General features: G+C 32.0%; 1 protein-coding gene across 1 annotated transcript in view; it reads left to right on the forward strand.

Annotated features, from left to right (window-relative positions):
• LOC114325549 (protein tramtrack, alpha isoform-like) overlaps positions 1–16,229 on the forward strand; it is an 88,061-nt gene that overhangs the window by 47,483 nt on the left and 24,349 nt on the right. Inside the window, exons 3-4 of the mRNA XM_028273630.2 lie at positions 7,799–8,036; positions 13,360–13,730. Coding sequence (XP_028129431.1) covers positions 7,799–8,036; positions 13,360–13,730 — 609 coding nt within the window. The remainder of the gene's footprint in view (positions 1–7,798; positions 8,037–13,359; positions 13,731–16,229) is intronic.

Below are 16,229 nucleotides of genomic sequence, written 5' to 3' on the forward strand. Positions count from 1 at the left end.
CTTCTTCTTTTATGGCATTTGTGAGCTGTGCCCATTTAGCCAGCAACATTTCTTAAAATCAATGCCTAATTAAACCTACCATACAACAAAACCAATCAAGGAGAGGGCAGGAAAAGTGAAGTTAATGAAAAAATAAACTGTTGTTAAAATGTAAACCAAATAAATAAAATTAAAAAAAAAGTTATTCATTTTTGAAATAAAATTTAATTTGAAAACAATAATTTGACATTATATTTAACCTACAATATTATGACAGACGTCAGTTACCATTTACCATCTGACCAAATATAATAATGACGTCATATATAATCGTCACTACTTCTAGCCAATCAAATGCTCACTGTAATAGGAATGGCATGTCAAAAAAATCTGATTATTCCCTATATATTTTTTCAAATTTAGAATATGGCAACAAGGGAAAAATTACGTGCATTCCTTATTGTTTGACTTCTAGTTTAGAAGTCACAACTAGTCACAAAAATGGTACTTAATTGAGGAGATCAAAAATGTAAAAATAGCACTGACCTAAGGTATGAACTTAGGAGTCACCTAGGGATAGACTCCTTTAACTCAGGACTCAGGTCACATAAGAACAAACTCAAATGTGCTGGACGAACTAATGAAGAAATATGTAATGGATGGAGTAGCATTACAAGAAACTAAACTGACTCATGGATCATGAACAGTACAAACAAAGTACAAGATATATTAAAATACTAATTATAAAATTTCCAAAATAAAAAAAGCTATCAGTTAGCGCAACTGTTCTCAAAAAATTCCTGGTTACTATTGTAACACTGTATAATAAAATACTATAGATAATAAAAAATTCTTCATTGCTCTTCGGAATATAAAAATATTGCTTGAGGATCTTATATCGAGTGGTAGGTGATTAAACACTTTCTTTCCAGTGTAAATAAATAATTTTTTAATTAATGTAGAAGAGGGAATTGGAAGTGGAATAACATAAATTAGATGATGGTTATAAAGGGAATCTGTCCGAATATCTATCCTATATGTGTGACGCTATTTCAAGGATATACCTATATGCAAGGAAGTGTCAAGATTCCATGTTTCTGGAACAAGGCCCCTGCATGATGTACCAAACTTGACCTTGCATAAATATGTGAGTGCTCTCTTTTGTAGCATAAAAGTTCTGCTGAAATGATAAAGAGAACAGATACCCTAAAAGGCAATACTGTATCTCAAATTATTAGATTCAATCAAGGCCACAGAAATTTCTCAATGGAACGGAGTAGAATGTCTTATGAAGACCTATAATTAGTCTTTAAACAGTGAATAAAAAAAACATATCAGTAACAAAACTTTAAGGAAAGTGATATAACACAGACAACTTAAAAATAAATCCACTGAGTATAATGGCTTTATTAATATAAAATACAATTTTTACTTTCTCTAATCCACTAAAATCACACGTAACTTCTTGTTGAATGCTTTTTGCATATTATAGGAAATATAGCGTTGTCTTATGCATCACAAACCCTTTCAAACCAGGTTAAATAAATTATTAATACTGAAATACGCCTCCGTATGTAACGGCGAGTTTAATATTCAAGAGTTTCTTTAACGCCTTTTTGACATGACCCCTTCTTTAAATATACTTTTGTATCTCGAGAGAAACATGTACCCAAGTGAATAAATTCGTACATACCTTATACCTATCAAAGATAGTTCGCTCTCAAAAAATAGTTTTTGAATTTCAAGTAAGTTATACTAGTATACCTACTACTGGTAGTATGAATGTGGATTTTCTTGTAGATATAGTTCTTCCATTATATCTTTGCACATGCATGAAATTATTCACGAATTACTTTTTACACTAGATCTCTTTTTACTCACAGAAACTAGTATCGCAAAATTAAGCCGCTTATCCATAGAAACCACAATAAGTTAAACAAGGATAAACAATATGTCTTTGATACATTATTTACTAAAAAATTTGACGTTTATCATTTTTAGTGACAGTGGCATTAACGCATTTTTGTTGTCTTTATTGGAATTTATAACTTATATTGTGCTTATTTTATAAAGTTGTGTTAAATATATTTATATTTAGGTATATACTGCAGGGGTGGGCAAACTTTTTTTAGGGTCACAATGCCACAAAATGTTTTTGGTCCATTACCGAGGGCCGCAATATTTGTTACTTTAACATGTTTTCAAATTTTTAACACTTTTTAATAATTTTGTTAAGGGGGATCATCATCCAACCAATTTACGTCCACTGGCAACGGTGGCAAATTTTTACCAACATCTAAAAAAAAGGATTTTGCACTAGATATCAGAACTCGTCATTTAATCACATGAAACAAAAAAATCAAAATATTTTATTAGCTTATGAGTCTCTCGAGGTAACGCTGTCGAGTTTTTTTAGCTTTGACGATCTTTGAGTTTTTGATATTATAATAGTCCAGGGTTACTAGGACCATCTTCTCCCGGTAAGGGTGGTTAACCCTTATCCGAGGGGTGGAATGATTAATAGTCGTATCACTGCTTAAGTTGTTTTATTATACTTGCATGAGTATAAGCTGGTAGCAAGCTACGCGACGTCGTCTCGCGGAGTGGAGATGATACTATTTTAATATGAATAATCTTACGTCTAAGAAAGTATAATGACGAATGTGGAATGTGGTTTCCCTTACTATGTTTTGATTGTATAAGTATATTTGAAAGTGCCGAGTCAGCGGCGACCCTGAAAGGTGTTTATAGTAAACACCGACCGTGACTGTATGTATAACTACTCCTCACAATCTAGGTCAATATTTATGTAACGAAAGATATTTGTTTATGATAACATTTAAATAATTGAAAGAAATTAACGTAGATAATTAAAGGGTGTTTTAAAAGATATCTAATAAGTACAGATGAATTCTTGTACAATATCACTCAGAAATCAAAATACCGAAATTTTTGTAAAAGGGTGAAAATCAGCATATTTATTATTGTTAAACAAAAAAAAGCATAAAATAAAAAATATCTCGACGGAGTTACCTCACGAATGTCTAAAGAAAATGAAAAATTTCAGGTGGATGGTGGATCTGTCAAGTAACTTTTGAGTTACAATGTCCACCGGCTTTGAAAAAAGCAATTTTGAGAAAAACACGTTTAGTTTTGACAACCTTTATTTTCAATTTCTTCTGTCTGTCAAATTGTAAAGTGATGCACACCGCAATATGTTTTTCAATCGCAGAGTAATTTACAAAAGAAAAGGGAACAGCTGTTGAACATTTCTCAGTACGCTCCAGCTGCCGCAAAGCGAGTCGTAGGTTGGGATATTAAACATGTTGTATTTCTGGTAATTTTCTTACGGTCAAACCGAAATTTTCAGAGAGTATTCCTGAACTTAGGTACTTTCATATAAAATAATAAAAAAAATCGAAAATTTCAAAATTTTCAAACCATGCCCTTCTCCCTATACCACATTCGCAATTATTTAAGGATGGCATGTATTTGCAAAATGCAAAAATATTGCACAAATATTCTTCATAATTTTTAAACTTATTTTCTGCTACATTATTTAATGAGTTTAATGAGGGAAATAATTGGACTAATTCTTTCTTTTTTATATGATCAATGAATAGTTTGAGTGTCATTATAAAAGTTTCATTTTGCGTTCAAAACTTATAAATTTAGCAAATTTGTAGCAGTGTTTAATTTCTAAAGAAAAAATAATTTCCTCCCCTAATTCACAGTGTCTTTTATGACACCAACAGATATTAAGCTTAAGACGTATAAATTCGGCTGCAACGTTTCAGTTAATAAATAGCCCCTCTTGAAGCACCAATATCACATGCTACGGTAATTACAGAGTCTCCTTTCTCCAGTAATGTTAAAGCACAAACCTTCTCCTCTTTTGTGAGTTTCTTGCGACCCATATTTGTCAGTTCAATTTAGAATTTGACGATCTCAAACTTTACGCGGTAAATGAGAAGAAGTTTAACCCTGACTACCCGCACAAAGCCAACTGTTTACAGTGCAAATGCGCAGAATACCCTAAATAAGCCAAGCGGTCCGTAAACTACAGATAATTGCCGTCGCAAGTACGCTATCCCCCCTCCCCTACCCTCCCCTCCAAGTGCAGACAGAACGCATGCAAATTGTCTTCAAATTTGGTAATTTATTTGGAAATCTAAAGATTTTTTTGCCGGCACTGTATTATATAGTCAAATATAAATGTACAATATCACTTAATAAAATACGTCCACCGAAAATAGCCATTTCCTGTATTACATTGACAGTACATACAGTCGGAAAAATGAAAGAATACCCATGAACGAACATATAAAACACGCTGTATTTTCCTGTCACCGTATCACAAAGGAAATTTTCCAGTGCAAGTACATGTAACAATAATTTTTACATGTACTTTCGCAGGCCAATTTTTTGTGTGACACGGTGACAGGAAAATACAGAGTGTTTTATATGTTCGTTCATGGGTATTCTTTTATTTTTCCGACTGTATCAATGATGTTACATATCTACGTACGTTTCACTTAATGTTTTGATTTACCTTTTTTGCAAATGAATCATGACGTTTGTGCAAAAAAAAATGGAACAATTATAGGCCTAATTGTGCTAATCTAGGGTTGTCATAGGCAGGGTCGCTGAGACGGATGAGTGGTAAAAAGTGAAGAGTGGGCCCGACAAAAAGTGAAGCGAAAAAAAAGTTAATTAATGAAATTTTATTTTATTCAATTCGATTTTAATTTATTTTATTATTTTTTTTTAAATTCTATTTACCTAATGGCATTTCATTTTATTAATAAATAGTAAAACGTCAAATAAACTAATTGAAAACTTAAATTGTGGCTTTATTCCCAAATAAAATACTAAATTACATAAGATGCCACAAGGAAAATAACTTCAAGACAATATTAATTTTAATTTTCTCTATTTTATATATTAAACTATTTTAAAATCATAATTAGTCAAATCGATCCAGTCGTTTTTAAGTTGTTATAAAAAAATATGTAGTGTATATGTACAGGGTTATTCACTATATTTTTACCTCCTGTAAACTGCTTTATTTACAGAATTAGAAAAAAAATGTTAAATAAAAAAGTTATTCGAATTTTAAAATATGATTTTTTGACATATTTAACATACTAGTGACGTCATCCATCTGGGCGTGATGACGTAATCGACTATTTTTCTTAAATCAGAATAGGGGTCGTGTGCTAGCTCATTTGAAAGGTAATTAAATTCTGTATTCAGTAATATAAACTTTAAGATAATTATTTATACAGGGTGTCCAAAAAAATGTTTCTTTAATTAAATTAATTGACACAAAAAGAAGAATGTATATAATTTATTTTATTTAAAATACGTTCTACTGCTGTCAGAAAACAGAAATAAAAGTTTATTGAACAAATAAACATTACTTTTCACTTAAATGCAATGTTCAAACTGCCAAGAGGCAGATGGGTGGCAGCTTGAACATTGAATTTAAGTGAAAAGTAATGTTTATCTGTTTAATATACATTTATTTCTGTTTTCTGACAACAGTAGAATGTATTTTAAATTAAATAAATTACATACATTCTTCTTTTTGTGTCAATTGATTTAATTAATTTTTTTTTGGACACCCTGTATAAATAATCATGTTACTGTTTATATTACTGAATAGGGAATTGAATAACCTTTCAAATGAGCTAGCACTCGACCCCTATTCCCATTTAAAAAAATAGGCGATTACGTCAAATTAATGACGTCACTAGTACGATATATACGTCAAAAAATCATAATTTAAAAATCGAATAACTTTTGTATTTAATTTTTTTCTAATTCTGTAAATAAAGCTTTTCACAGGGGGGTCAAAATATAGTGAATAACCCTGTACAGTACAGCTCCCGGAACGAACCATGGCCGGTGACAAACGCTGTCGTCGGTCGTATGATCGAAGCGAAGATCGGTGGGATATTCGCAATTAACAATGAAATTCGATATTTTTAAGACATTCCAGAAGCCGCTACAGATAAAATGTCTTAACAACCCATTAATCATTCAGAATTAGTCGACGGATATTAGTACAGTTAAAATAATTACGACGATAATGATTTAATGCAGAGGTTCCCAACTAGTGCCCCGCGGCACACTGGTGTGCCCTGAAATCCTTGTAGGTGTGCCGCGAAATTTTACCGTCTTTTTTACTAGTATTTACTTTTTTAATTCGCTGTGATAATAATAACTTTTACCGACTATTTTTCATTGAATTAAACTTCTATTCTGCGCTTGTCTGCTGTTTCAATAGTTCAAAACTCGACCAACAGAATGTGGTAGCAGCAGTATTGTATGCAGGCGTGTGTTAGTTCAACATATTACCGCTTGTGGCGATAGCCAATAGTGATTGTGTAAAGGGAATTGTTCGTCATTACAATGAAAACTATCGTTCGGTTTCACGTCATCTGGTGGTGAACAGCCTAAACTTCGATGTTTGATATGTGGCAAACAGCTGTCCGACAAAGCCATGGTGCCGAGTAAGTTAAAAAGACACCTATTGTCCTTTTCATGATCATTTTTCAGTGCGTAGCAAATGATAGGAAAAAGGGTAAGTCCGTGATAATACACATTTATGACATTTATTCTAACATGACATTTTAGTTAAATCTGACAGTTGTCACATTTTATTTTCAATTTGGAATAAAAACAAATCAAATGTGTTTCTTGCGTTTATAAAATGGTATTTTCTTTGATTTGTATAGTCTTATAAATTATACAGATTATATTTGTAATATTATTAACTAATTAAAAAAAATTATTTTTTTATTATGGCGCCATCTATCGACAACTAGAATAACTAGAATAAATGTTATAAAAATGTCACCGACGAAGTGTAAGCACCGACGTGCCTTTTTTTCTGTCACATACAATTTAATTCTTTAGAAAGAAATCGAAAAACTGTAACGCACTGAAAGATGATCATGAGAAATACTGTACTCACAAAGCCTTAATTTATGGCTGAAAAACATATTTGAACATTTTAAAAGGCTCTTGTCAAATCAGTCTACTCAGGCTTCCACTTTTTTAATCGTTTATTTGTCAAAAACTATCAACTTTAGAGAAAAGTCACTAAAGACCTTTTCTGTTTGGAATGATCCAAAAAACCTAAAAAAACTTTATTCCAAGCAAAAAAAATAATTTTAGGAAAAAAACAAAAAAAAACGTTTAAAAAATTTTTGACCCACTTTTGGTCCTGGCAACATGCAAATTTGTTAAAAGGGGTCCTTTTTGAGTAAGATTGTGCAAAAAATCCGAATCAGAATATTTTTCCTAGCGGATGCGCAGTGGCTTTCTGGACTAGTATGTATATTTGTATATTACGGTTTACCGCAAGGTTACTACACGCGTCTTGATTTTTCGAATGCCGCTAAATAGGATTTCGGGACGTGCAAAAACATCATACCGAGCGATAAGAAGTACTCACTTAAAAAAAAACGGGAAACATTACGTCTTTGGTGTCACAACTTTTCTGAGAAAGCAAATCCACCACCTGCTATAATATATCTAACGGTTGGCATATAAAATCTATCACTGCATTAAAAATAAAATTCAACCTTAACAATGAATGCAATAAGACATTATCTGCAAACAAATTGAAGAGCATAATATGAAATAAAAACCAATAAAAAAGCTGGAAATTTTATTACTATACATTATTATTGTCTCTGTTTATTTGGTATTATGCAGACAAATCATTGAAAGTTGAGGTGCCATAGATAAGCATTTTTATTTTAATATCCATAAGTAATTTTTTAATTGACACTAATTAATGTACTAGCCCTACCCCTTCGACAAAAAGAAAAAGAGGACGACCGCCCATTGATGACTACGACCAAACATTCACCACCCCAAAAATTGCCACAGTATCAGGAGGTATAAATCAAGAAGATGCCTACTCGAATGATGCGATGTCTAGCAGCGAACATGACTTAAACATATGGGACGAAGATCAATCAGCAAATGAAGGAGCAGACAATACCGAAATAGATGACCCTCCAGTTAAAGTTAAGAAAGAGGTAAGTAAATGATTATTTTTAAATATAATTGTAGTTTTTTTTGTAAAAGTAATTTAAACTTTTGAACAAAATTGGGACAAACTAAAATACCTTTTAAAAAAATCGGAAAAATCTGAAAAAATTACTACCATATAAATGACCGTGAAAAGGTTTCTTTACTTTAATAGGCAATAGGCATTGAAACATTATTAAAAATAGATCGCATACGAACGGGCTCAAATATGCACATAATTCAACGATTCAGTCCGCTCCTGACGGAAGCGCATCTCAAAATCGCTGCTTGTCATGCATTTGTCCCGTTCAAAAATTGGTCAGGGTTTGATACCCTCACCCGCTAGTCATGTTCCTCTCACGCGAATTTTGATACCCTGGAAGCGATCGTCCGAGCGCCATCCGCTTCCGAAAACGAGATGCGGAGACTGTTACTGCTGCTATTGGGACCGTGCAAGTTCGGCAAAGCGACCCCTATTTCTACGCTCTATACTAAAATTCGCACTTTTAATTATATTGGCCAATTATATTAGTCCTGGTTACTGGATAATTTTCACGGCCATAGTCCAAAAAAATAATAAGAAGAAAAAATAAGATTCAGGTTATGTTATGAAAACGTCAACAATTGTATGTAGTAAATAGAATTAGTTATTAAAATGCAGTACTGCAAGCAAAATAAAATTAATTAAATTTACCTTTATATAATAATTGCATATCATAGCAAAATTGTGGAGCAATATATAATTTTTCTGCTTCATTGACAGAAGGTATGAAATATACGTCAATTTGACAATTTCAATTGACAATATGAATTATTTAAGATAGTTGCAATATTTCTCCGTGACTCGCGCAGGGTCGTTTCTCGTTTCCCCTTCCAAGTACTTGCACACCGCGAATAAGGGGTAGGTATTTAGGTACAATGGCTTACAAGAAAATTTCGATTTCAATTTTTTGCTTAATATTTTTACTAATATTTTATTTGACATTTTGAGATTTTTCCTTTTACTGATATTTTATAGTACCTACGACATTTTACAGACGAAGTCAAGTGCCATTTCATGTTGTATCAGACAATTTGATGACTTATGATGATTAAAAAATGAGCTGTTTAAAAATATTTGGGATAAAGCTGAAAATATGGGCTTCGAACCTAAAAGAAAAATAATGATGATTGATAATGTCGGCGAAAGAGAGACCTATCGACGATTATACATCGAAATTGTTGATAATATTCTACAACAAATGAATTATGACTTTGAAAATTTTAAAGAAATAAAATATGTAGATTTATGTAATTTTAATATGTCTAATTATAATTCATCAAAATCTCCCACAGAGGTATTTAATTCAGTACGATTAAATTATGATTTTTTTTATATTCTAGCTTTGCATTCTCAGTTAAATGTCATTTATAAAACACCTGAAATTAGTGATAAAGAAATACTTAGGAATCGGTTGAATTTTTTGAATACTACTGGTTTAAATAAGTCTGTGTGAAGTGGTCAAGTTGTGTGAATTAGTAGGTACTAACTATCCCAGCTACAAATGCATCAGTTGAACGAAGTTTTTCAGTATTAAAACGCATTAAAAGTATTACAATAAATTTCACAAGCGAAGACATACTTTCCAAGTTATCCCTATTATTCATTGAAAGAGAGTGCATTAAACAATTATCAGAAAATCCAAAATTTTGCGACGATGTTATCGACAAAAATTTGCATTGGTTGATAGGAGAATAGGGCTGAAGTATAAGTAAATAAGTGTCATATTGTTGAAAGTTGTGTGTTGTGGAAGGTGATTCGAAATCGGAATATAAAAACAATTTGGAATAGAACTCTTCTTTTTAAGTTTACAGAAACCAAGCCTGGAGCAGGGACTCAAGCCTGAGCAAGCAGTACAGATCGATGATAAGTCACTAGATATACGATATACTAAGTCACTAGAGTCACTCATCTGCATTGATCATTTCGTTTGTGAGTCCTTGTATCCAGGACTTCCACATAATAAACACTTTGCTGATAGAGAGCCCCTATAGCGCATCAGAGTGCTATCGGAGGGGAAGTGGATAGTATGAAGCATTGGAACGGGATGGAGTGACGCCCGCTTATGAGAGTAAATCCTCCTTGCCCCAATGAATTTGTATCACCCGAATCTCATTCTCAAGGCGTGTGCATGTCTCTCAGACTGGGTTAAACACTGTACCTAATTTTTTGTAGTTCTTGTTTTTAGTCGATATAAGTTAACAGGTGATACATTAGGTATATACCTATTAAGTAGGTATATATTTTGATCTCGACCCTCGTAAGAAAATATTTGTTAAACCCTTATTGAGTCGCTTCCTCTTCCGAAAATGTCACCGCACGCCACTGCAGTATAAGGAACATAGGCAATGCAAGTCCTTATGAGAGTTTTTAGCGCAGTGATGCCGATTTTATCAAAAATAATTTGTAATCGAACATTAAAGAGATTAAATTAACACTGTTATGGGCTTCATATGCCTTTTCAGACAATCTACAATTTTAGGATTCATATGCCTTTAAGTTTATTTGATATACTATAGTTATTGGGCATATGAATTCTAAAGATGTAGATTTCCTTTCTAAAATAGTTTTAATTTAATCCCTCTAATCTTCGACTACAAATTATTTTTGATAAAATCGGCATCGCCGCGCTAAAAACTCTCATAAGGACTGCATTGCCTATGTTCCTTATTCGCGGTGTGCAAGTACTTGGAGGGGATACGAGAAACGATCGTGCGGGAGTAGCAGAGAAATCTTGCAACTTTCCTAAATAAATCATATTGTTAATTGAAATTGTCAAATTGACGCATACTTCATACCTACTGTCAGACTGATGTCGTATCATTGATATGATATCGCCTTTGTATTTCAAAATGATTCTGAAAAAAAAATTGTTTTTTTTTAATATTACGTAATAAGTGTAACCCAAACATCACAATTTTGTATCCTTTACCATTTTTTCCAAGCTAGTTTCTTTTTAGGCCTTAATGGGTTAAGTCGAAAATTCGATTTTTCGACTTTGAGGTCGATAATCTTGAAGATAGTTTAAGATATCGAAATGCCATTTTCAGATTTGGATTCAGGAGACAAGACTACATAGGAATCCATCGGTAGATCGGCTCCAAGTATTGCAAGAGCGGCACAAACGAACGAACAAACATTGCGAATTTATAAACTAAACAAGTTTTCGTTGATAATAATAGAACCTCTTAGAAATTGTTTGGGAACCTAATTATTTACGCACAATAACTTACTCAAAGATCTAAACAATTTTACATGTTTTAAAAATAAAATACCGTAATATGAAATGACCACCTTTTTTGCACTCTTTGAACTTAACGCGCTTTGCTTTTAAGCACCTCATTTACTCTTAAACATGTTTCTCTCCTGGCCGAATCGAAAACATAACTTATCGTGATTTTAAACGTTGTCTCTAGAGTTAGACCAGGACTAATTTGTAAATAAACGTCTATTTTTGGATGTGAGAGGTGGCATTCGGATTTTTGCAGATAAAGTTAGGTGACACCTTCAATAATAATAATTGACTTATACTCCTTCTCAAATATGCCCGGAACATTAATAAAAAAATAAAATATTTAAAAATTTCGAAAAACATCGATTATTTTCTGCTTTCTTTGCTTATAACTTTATAACGATTCGTTTTGGAATAAAGTCGTAGAGAAATAAAATAAAGATAATTGAATTTTGTATGTTATACGACTGGTCAAAAATGTCTTAAGGTATTACTTTTTCTGCAATATAGCAATAAATACAAAATAAGGGGGCAAAATACGCCTGTTGTTATTCAATGTTTCTTAACCACTTTAATGGCACTTAGAACCTTAGTAATTCGCTTAGAAAATTCTTATAACTTACTTAAACGGTCTACCAAATTTCATTAAAATCGACCTAGTAGATTTTGCATAATAAATTTGTAATCTAAATGTTTTTAAAAAAGTTCAAATTTTTTAAAATCTTTCTGAACAAAAAGTAGACCATTTAGAAGTTGGCTGATTTTTTTACATATAAAGAGGTGTTTTACCTATCTAATACACTTTACAGAATTAAAATCGGATTATTTAAGGGGCCTCAGCAATGTTTTAAAATTATTAACAATTTTTTGGCTTATAAACAAATAGCTTTGTTTAATATTAAAAAAATTAAATTCTAGCAATGCAAATAATTAAAACCGGTATAATTTGACTTAAACTTTCAAATGCTGTCAGCAGAATTGCTATTTTATTTTTTAATCGAAAAGTTATTCGCGTTCAAAAATTGCAATTTTTCGATTTTTTGAAAGTTCCACCGCGTTTATCTCGAAAACTATGCATCCTACGAAAAAACTTGTAACAACATTTTTTGCTTAGAATTACCCAAGAAATACAAAAAAATGTTTTATTGCGAAAAATCGATGTTATGTAATTCTTAAAATTATTTGTTTATAACAATCTTATCGACATCCAGATCAACTGTTAACCAAAAAATTCGTGTCCTACGGGTCAAAATACATAAAAAAACTTGGGTAAGTCCATCTAAATAAAGGAGCCCGTAGCACCCCCTCCTGACCACAGCACTAATTTGTTTATAAGCCAAAAATTGTTTATAACTTTAAAACATTGCTGAGGCTACTTAAATAATCCGATTTCAATTCTGTAAAGTGCATTAGATAGGCGGAGTGCTTCTTTATATGTAAAAAAATTAACAAATCTTTGTATGTTCTAGTTTTTGTTGTGCAAGATTTTAAAATTTTTTAATTTTTTAAAAAAGTTTAGATTGCAAAATTATTATGCAAAATCTAGTAAGTCAATTTTAATGAAATTTGCTGGACGGTTTTAGCACATTACAAAAATTTTCTAAGCGAATTAGGAAGGTTCCAAGAGTAACTAACCTAAGTGATGGAAAAACATTGAATAAGGACAGGCTTGTTTGCCCCCTTATTTTATATTTATTGCTATTTTGCAGCAAGGGTGTTAAATTAAGACATTTTTAACCAATCGTATCTGATATAAAATTTAATTATCTTTGTTTTATTCCTATACGACTTTGTTCCAAAATGAATCGTTTTAAAGTTATAAGCAAAGAAAGTAGAAAAAAAAACGAAATTGAAATTTTTTGAAATTTTTAAATATTTTATTTTTTTTTATTAATGTTCCGGGCATATTTGAGAAGGAGCATAAGTCAATTATTATTAACGAAGTTATCACCTAACTTTATCCTCAAAAATCCGAATGCCACCTCTCACATCCACCTAAAAACAGATCCTTCCTGGTCTTAGTATGTACTTTTACACATAAATAAATCATTTGTTTTAGTCACATGACTATGATGACATCGGAGTGGATGAACAAAGTAACGCATCCGTGAACGAGTCAAAAGAAAAATTAAACATAAGTCTCCAGTTGAAAACTTCCAACACAAATTCCAATGTTACGACATCTGGAAACGCATCATTCCTTACCCCCGCTTTAGAAAAAGAATGGCCTGACGTTATCAAAATGAACGACTACTTGAACACGGGTAGGCGACAACAGTTTTGGGAAGAACCGTTTACAAAGCGAGTAATGGACGCCATTAAAACAAAAAATCTCGAGATGAAAGTTGCAGCTGAACTGTTAGGTGTATCATATGGAACGCTGTATGGACGGTATAGAGATTCATACGGTTGTTTAAAACATCCTTACAGGTAAGTTTTTACTAAAAGGAATCAGTAATAGTAGTTAGTGTATACAAAGTGAGTCTGTAATTTGGAATAAATTCAATAGTTCAAATACTAATTGTTTTTTTGAAAAATGCTCAGACCTGTCGATTAGTATTTCAAATCGAAATTTTTTACGTACAATATTATTGTATACAGGGTGTCCCAATTTAGAGATATCGCAGACCTAGTTCAGTGGTGCCCAAGTGCAAAACACAATATTCTCGAGAAATGAGCAAAACCTTTTGTAGCAAACGTGTTATGCCCTGTAAATAATTTATTTTGAGAATGGCTGGCTTCAAAATTACAATTTAGGTAGCAAATTATACAGTTATTCGCAGGATCTTAAAATAATTTATTAAAAATAAAACGTTAATTGTATTTTGATAATTATGGCGATATTGCATTGTGAAGAAAGTGATTTATAAAACGATACCTAGAAGATACTGCGGCAGTATAATGAAAAAAATCAACTAGTTATTACAAGTAATATTTTTATTATTGTTATTACAAGTGTATACAAACATGTTTTTAATTAATATTAACCAAGTCCCTATAAAATTTATGATGAACAGGTATTATTAAGTTTTTATCGCACAGTTCCAAAAGATGTTGCTTGGTTTTTGCAGATATCGAGGGTGGCTTTATGTACACTTTTTTTTTTAAATCGGTTACTGCTTCCGAAATAATTGAGTGCCTCCTTGTGGATCCTTTAAGATGGACCTCTTTAAACTCGTTGGCATTATAATCTGTTTTATAGAAGAAACAGCCTTTGCTTTTGTCAACTTTAATAATTTAGATATCATTCCAGACTACCTTTTCATCTTTTGTATTCTTTGTAAAGTTTCTTCCAATTTTTGAACTGAGATCTTTAAAGTCATAAAAGTGTTCTGTTGACATTTCCTTTACATTGTACTGATTTCCTTCTTTTTTTGCAGACCTTATGATAACAGGCCATTGGGCAGGCACATAAATGGGCCTGTTTTAAGTATTGTCTTCTTTTGCCTCTCAATAGTTGCGTGCATGGCGTCTCCTTCATTTTGGGTATGTCCCACTGTTAAGAATTTGTGTGTGATTGATTTAATATTAATTTTTGCAATTGCATAGAGATACATAATAACTATAAATTTATTTTTATTTTGCCCAACACAATTGTCGCTATAAAATATGACGTCTTTATCATTACAATGAGTTGAAAGATAATCACACAGACACGTAGCTATTTCGTTTGAGCCGCGGTTAGCAATAGCTTCGTGCAAAAATAACAGTAACCACTCTTTTGTACCATCTGAAAAATTGTAAAGTTGAAGCAGTTCAGGCGGCATTTATAGTAGAAGCTTGAAACATCTCCACAATGTGTTGGAAAGACCGCCTGTAAATCAAAACAAGCTACCAACACTTGAGGATCATCTTTTGCTTCTGCTACATCTTGTGCTTTTTCTTCTCTGCTTCTGCATTTATTTTGGATATGTTTATTATAAGCTTGATCAAGAGAAGCTTGCTGCTCAGCAGAATTTTTCTTGCCCTTGACATCATGTTTGATATAAAGTTAATAATAATATCACTATAAACTGTTCAAGCTTTAAGTTCAGGCTTCAGGCTTTAAATCAAATAGTTTTACACTAAACACGTTGATTACATGTGCATGAATAATTGGGAACTGATAAAATTATAAAATCGTACCGCTTACCTAACAATTTCTGCAGTTGTGGCCGTATTGAATTACATCGGTTTTGTTGTCGCGGTGTGTATTATCGCCACATCTCCCAGTTATGGCCATATTGCATTTTCATAAACTGTTTTCAGGTTTTAAATCAAATAGTTTTACACTAAACGCGTTGATTACATGTGCATGAGTAATTGGGAACTGATAAAATTATAAAATCGTACCGATTACCTAACAATTTCTGCAGTTGTGGCCGTATTGAATTACATCGGTTTTGTTGTCGCGGTGTGTATTATCGCCACATCTCCCAGTTATGGCCATATTGCATTTTCAAAACCTTCCAAAAACCCTACAGTGAAATACCGAAGTATCTTATTTTATACTTATCCAAAACAATATTTTAGTTCAGGCCGTATTGCATTAGATGGGGCATTATATAGGCAATCTTTTACAGCCTTAACTCAAAATTCGAATTTTTTGCAGTTGTGGCACCATTGAACTAGGTGTATGATATGACGTCATCGTTGATATTCTTAAATGGCAACTGTGTCATTTTGATAGCTATGTTCATAGAGTGTGTAAAGTTAAACATACCTGCAAAATATCAAATTTTTATTCCCTACCATTTACAAGATAATAAAACAGGTAAAAAAGTTATCTGTAATTTGGAATAAATTCAATATTTCAAATACTAATTGTTTTTTTGAAAAATCTGTCGATTAGTATTTTCAATCAAAATTTTTTACATACAATAATAATGTATACAGGGTGTCCCAATTTAGAGATATGACGTCATCGTTGATTTTCTTAAATAGCAACAC

This window comes from Diabrotica virgifera, chromosome 1 (assembly GCF_917563875.1).
Source record: "Diabrotica virgifera virgifera chromosome 1, PGI_DIABVI_V3a".
NCBI lineage: Eukaryota > Metazoa > Arthropoda > Insecta > Coleoptera > Chrysomelidae > Diabrotica > Diabrotica virgifera.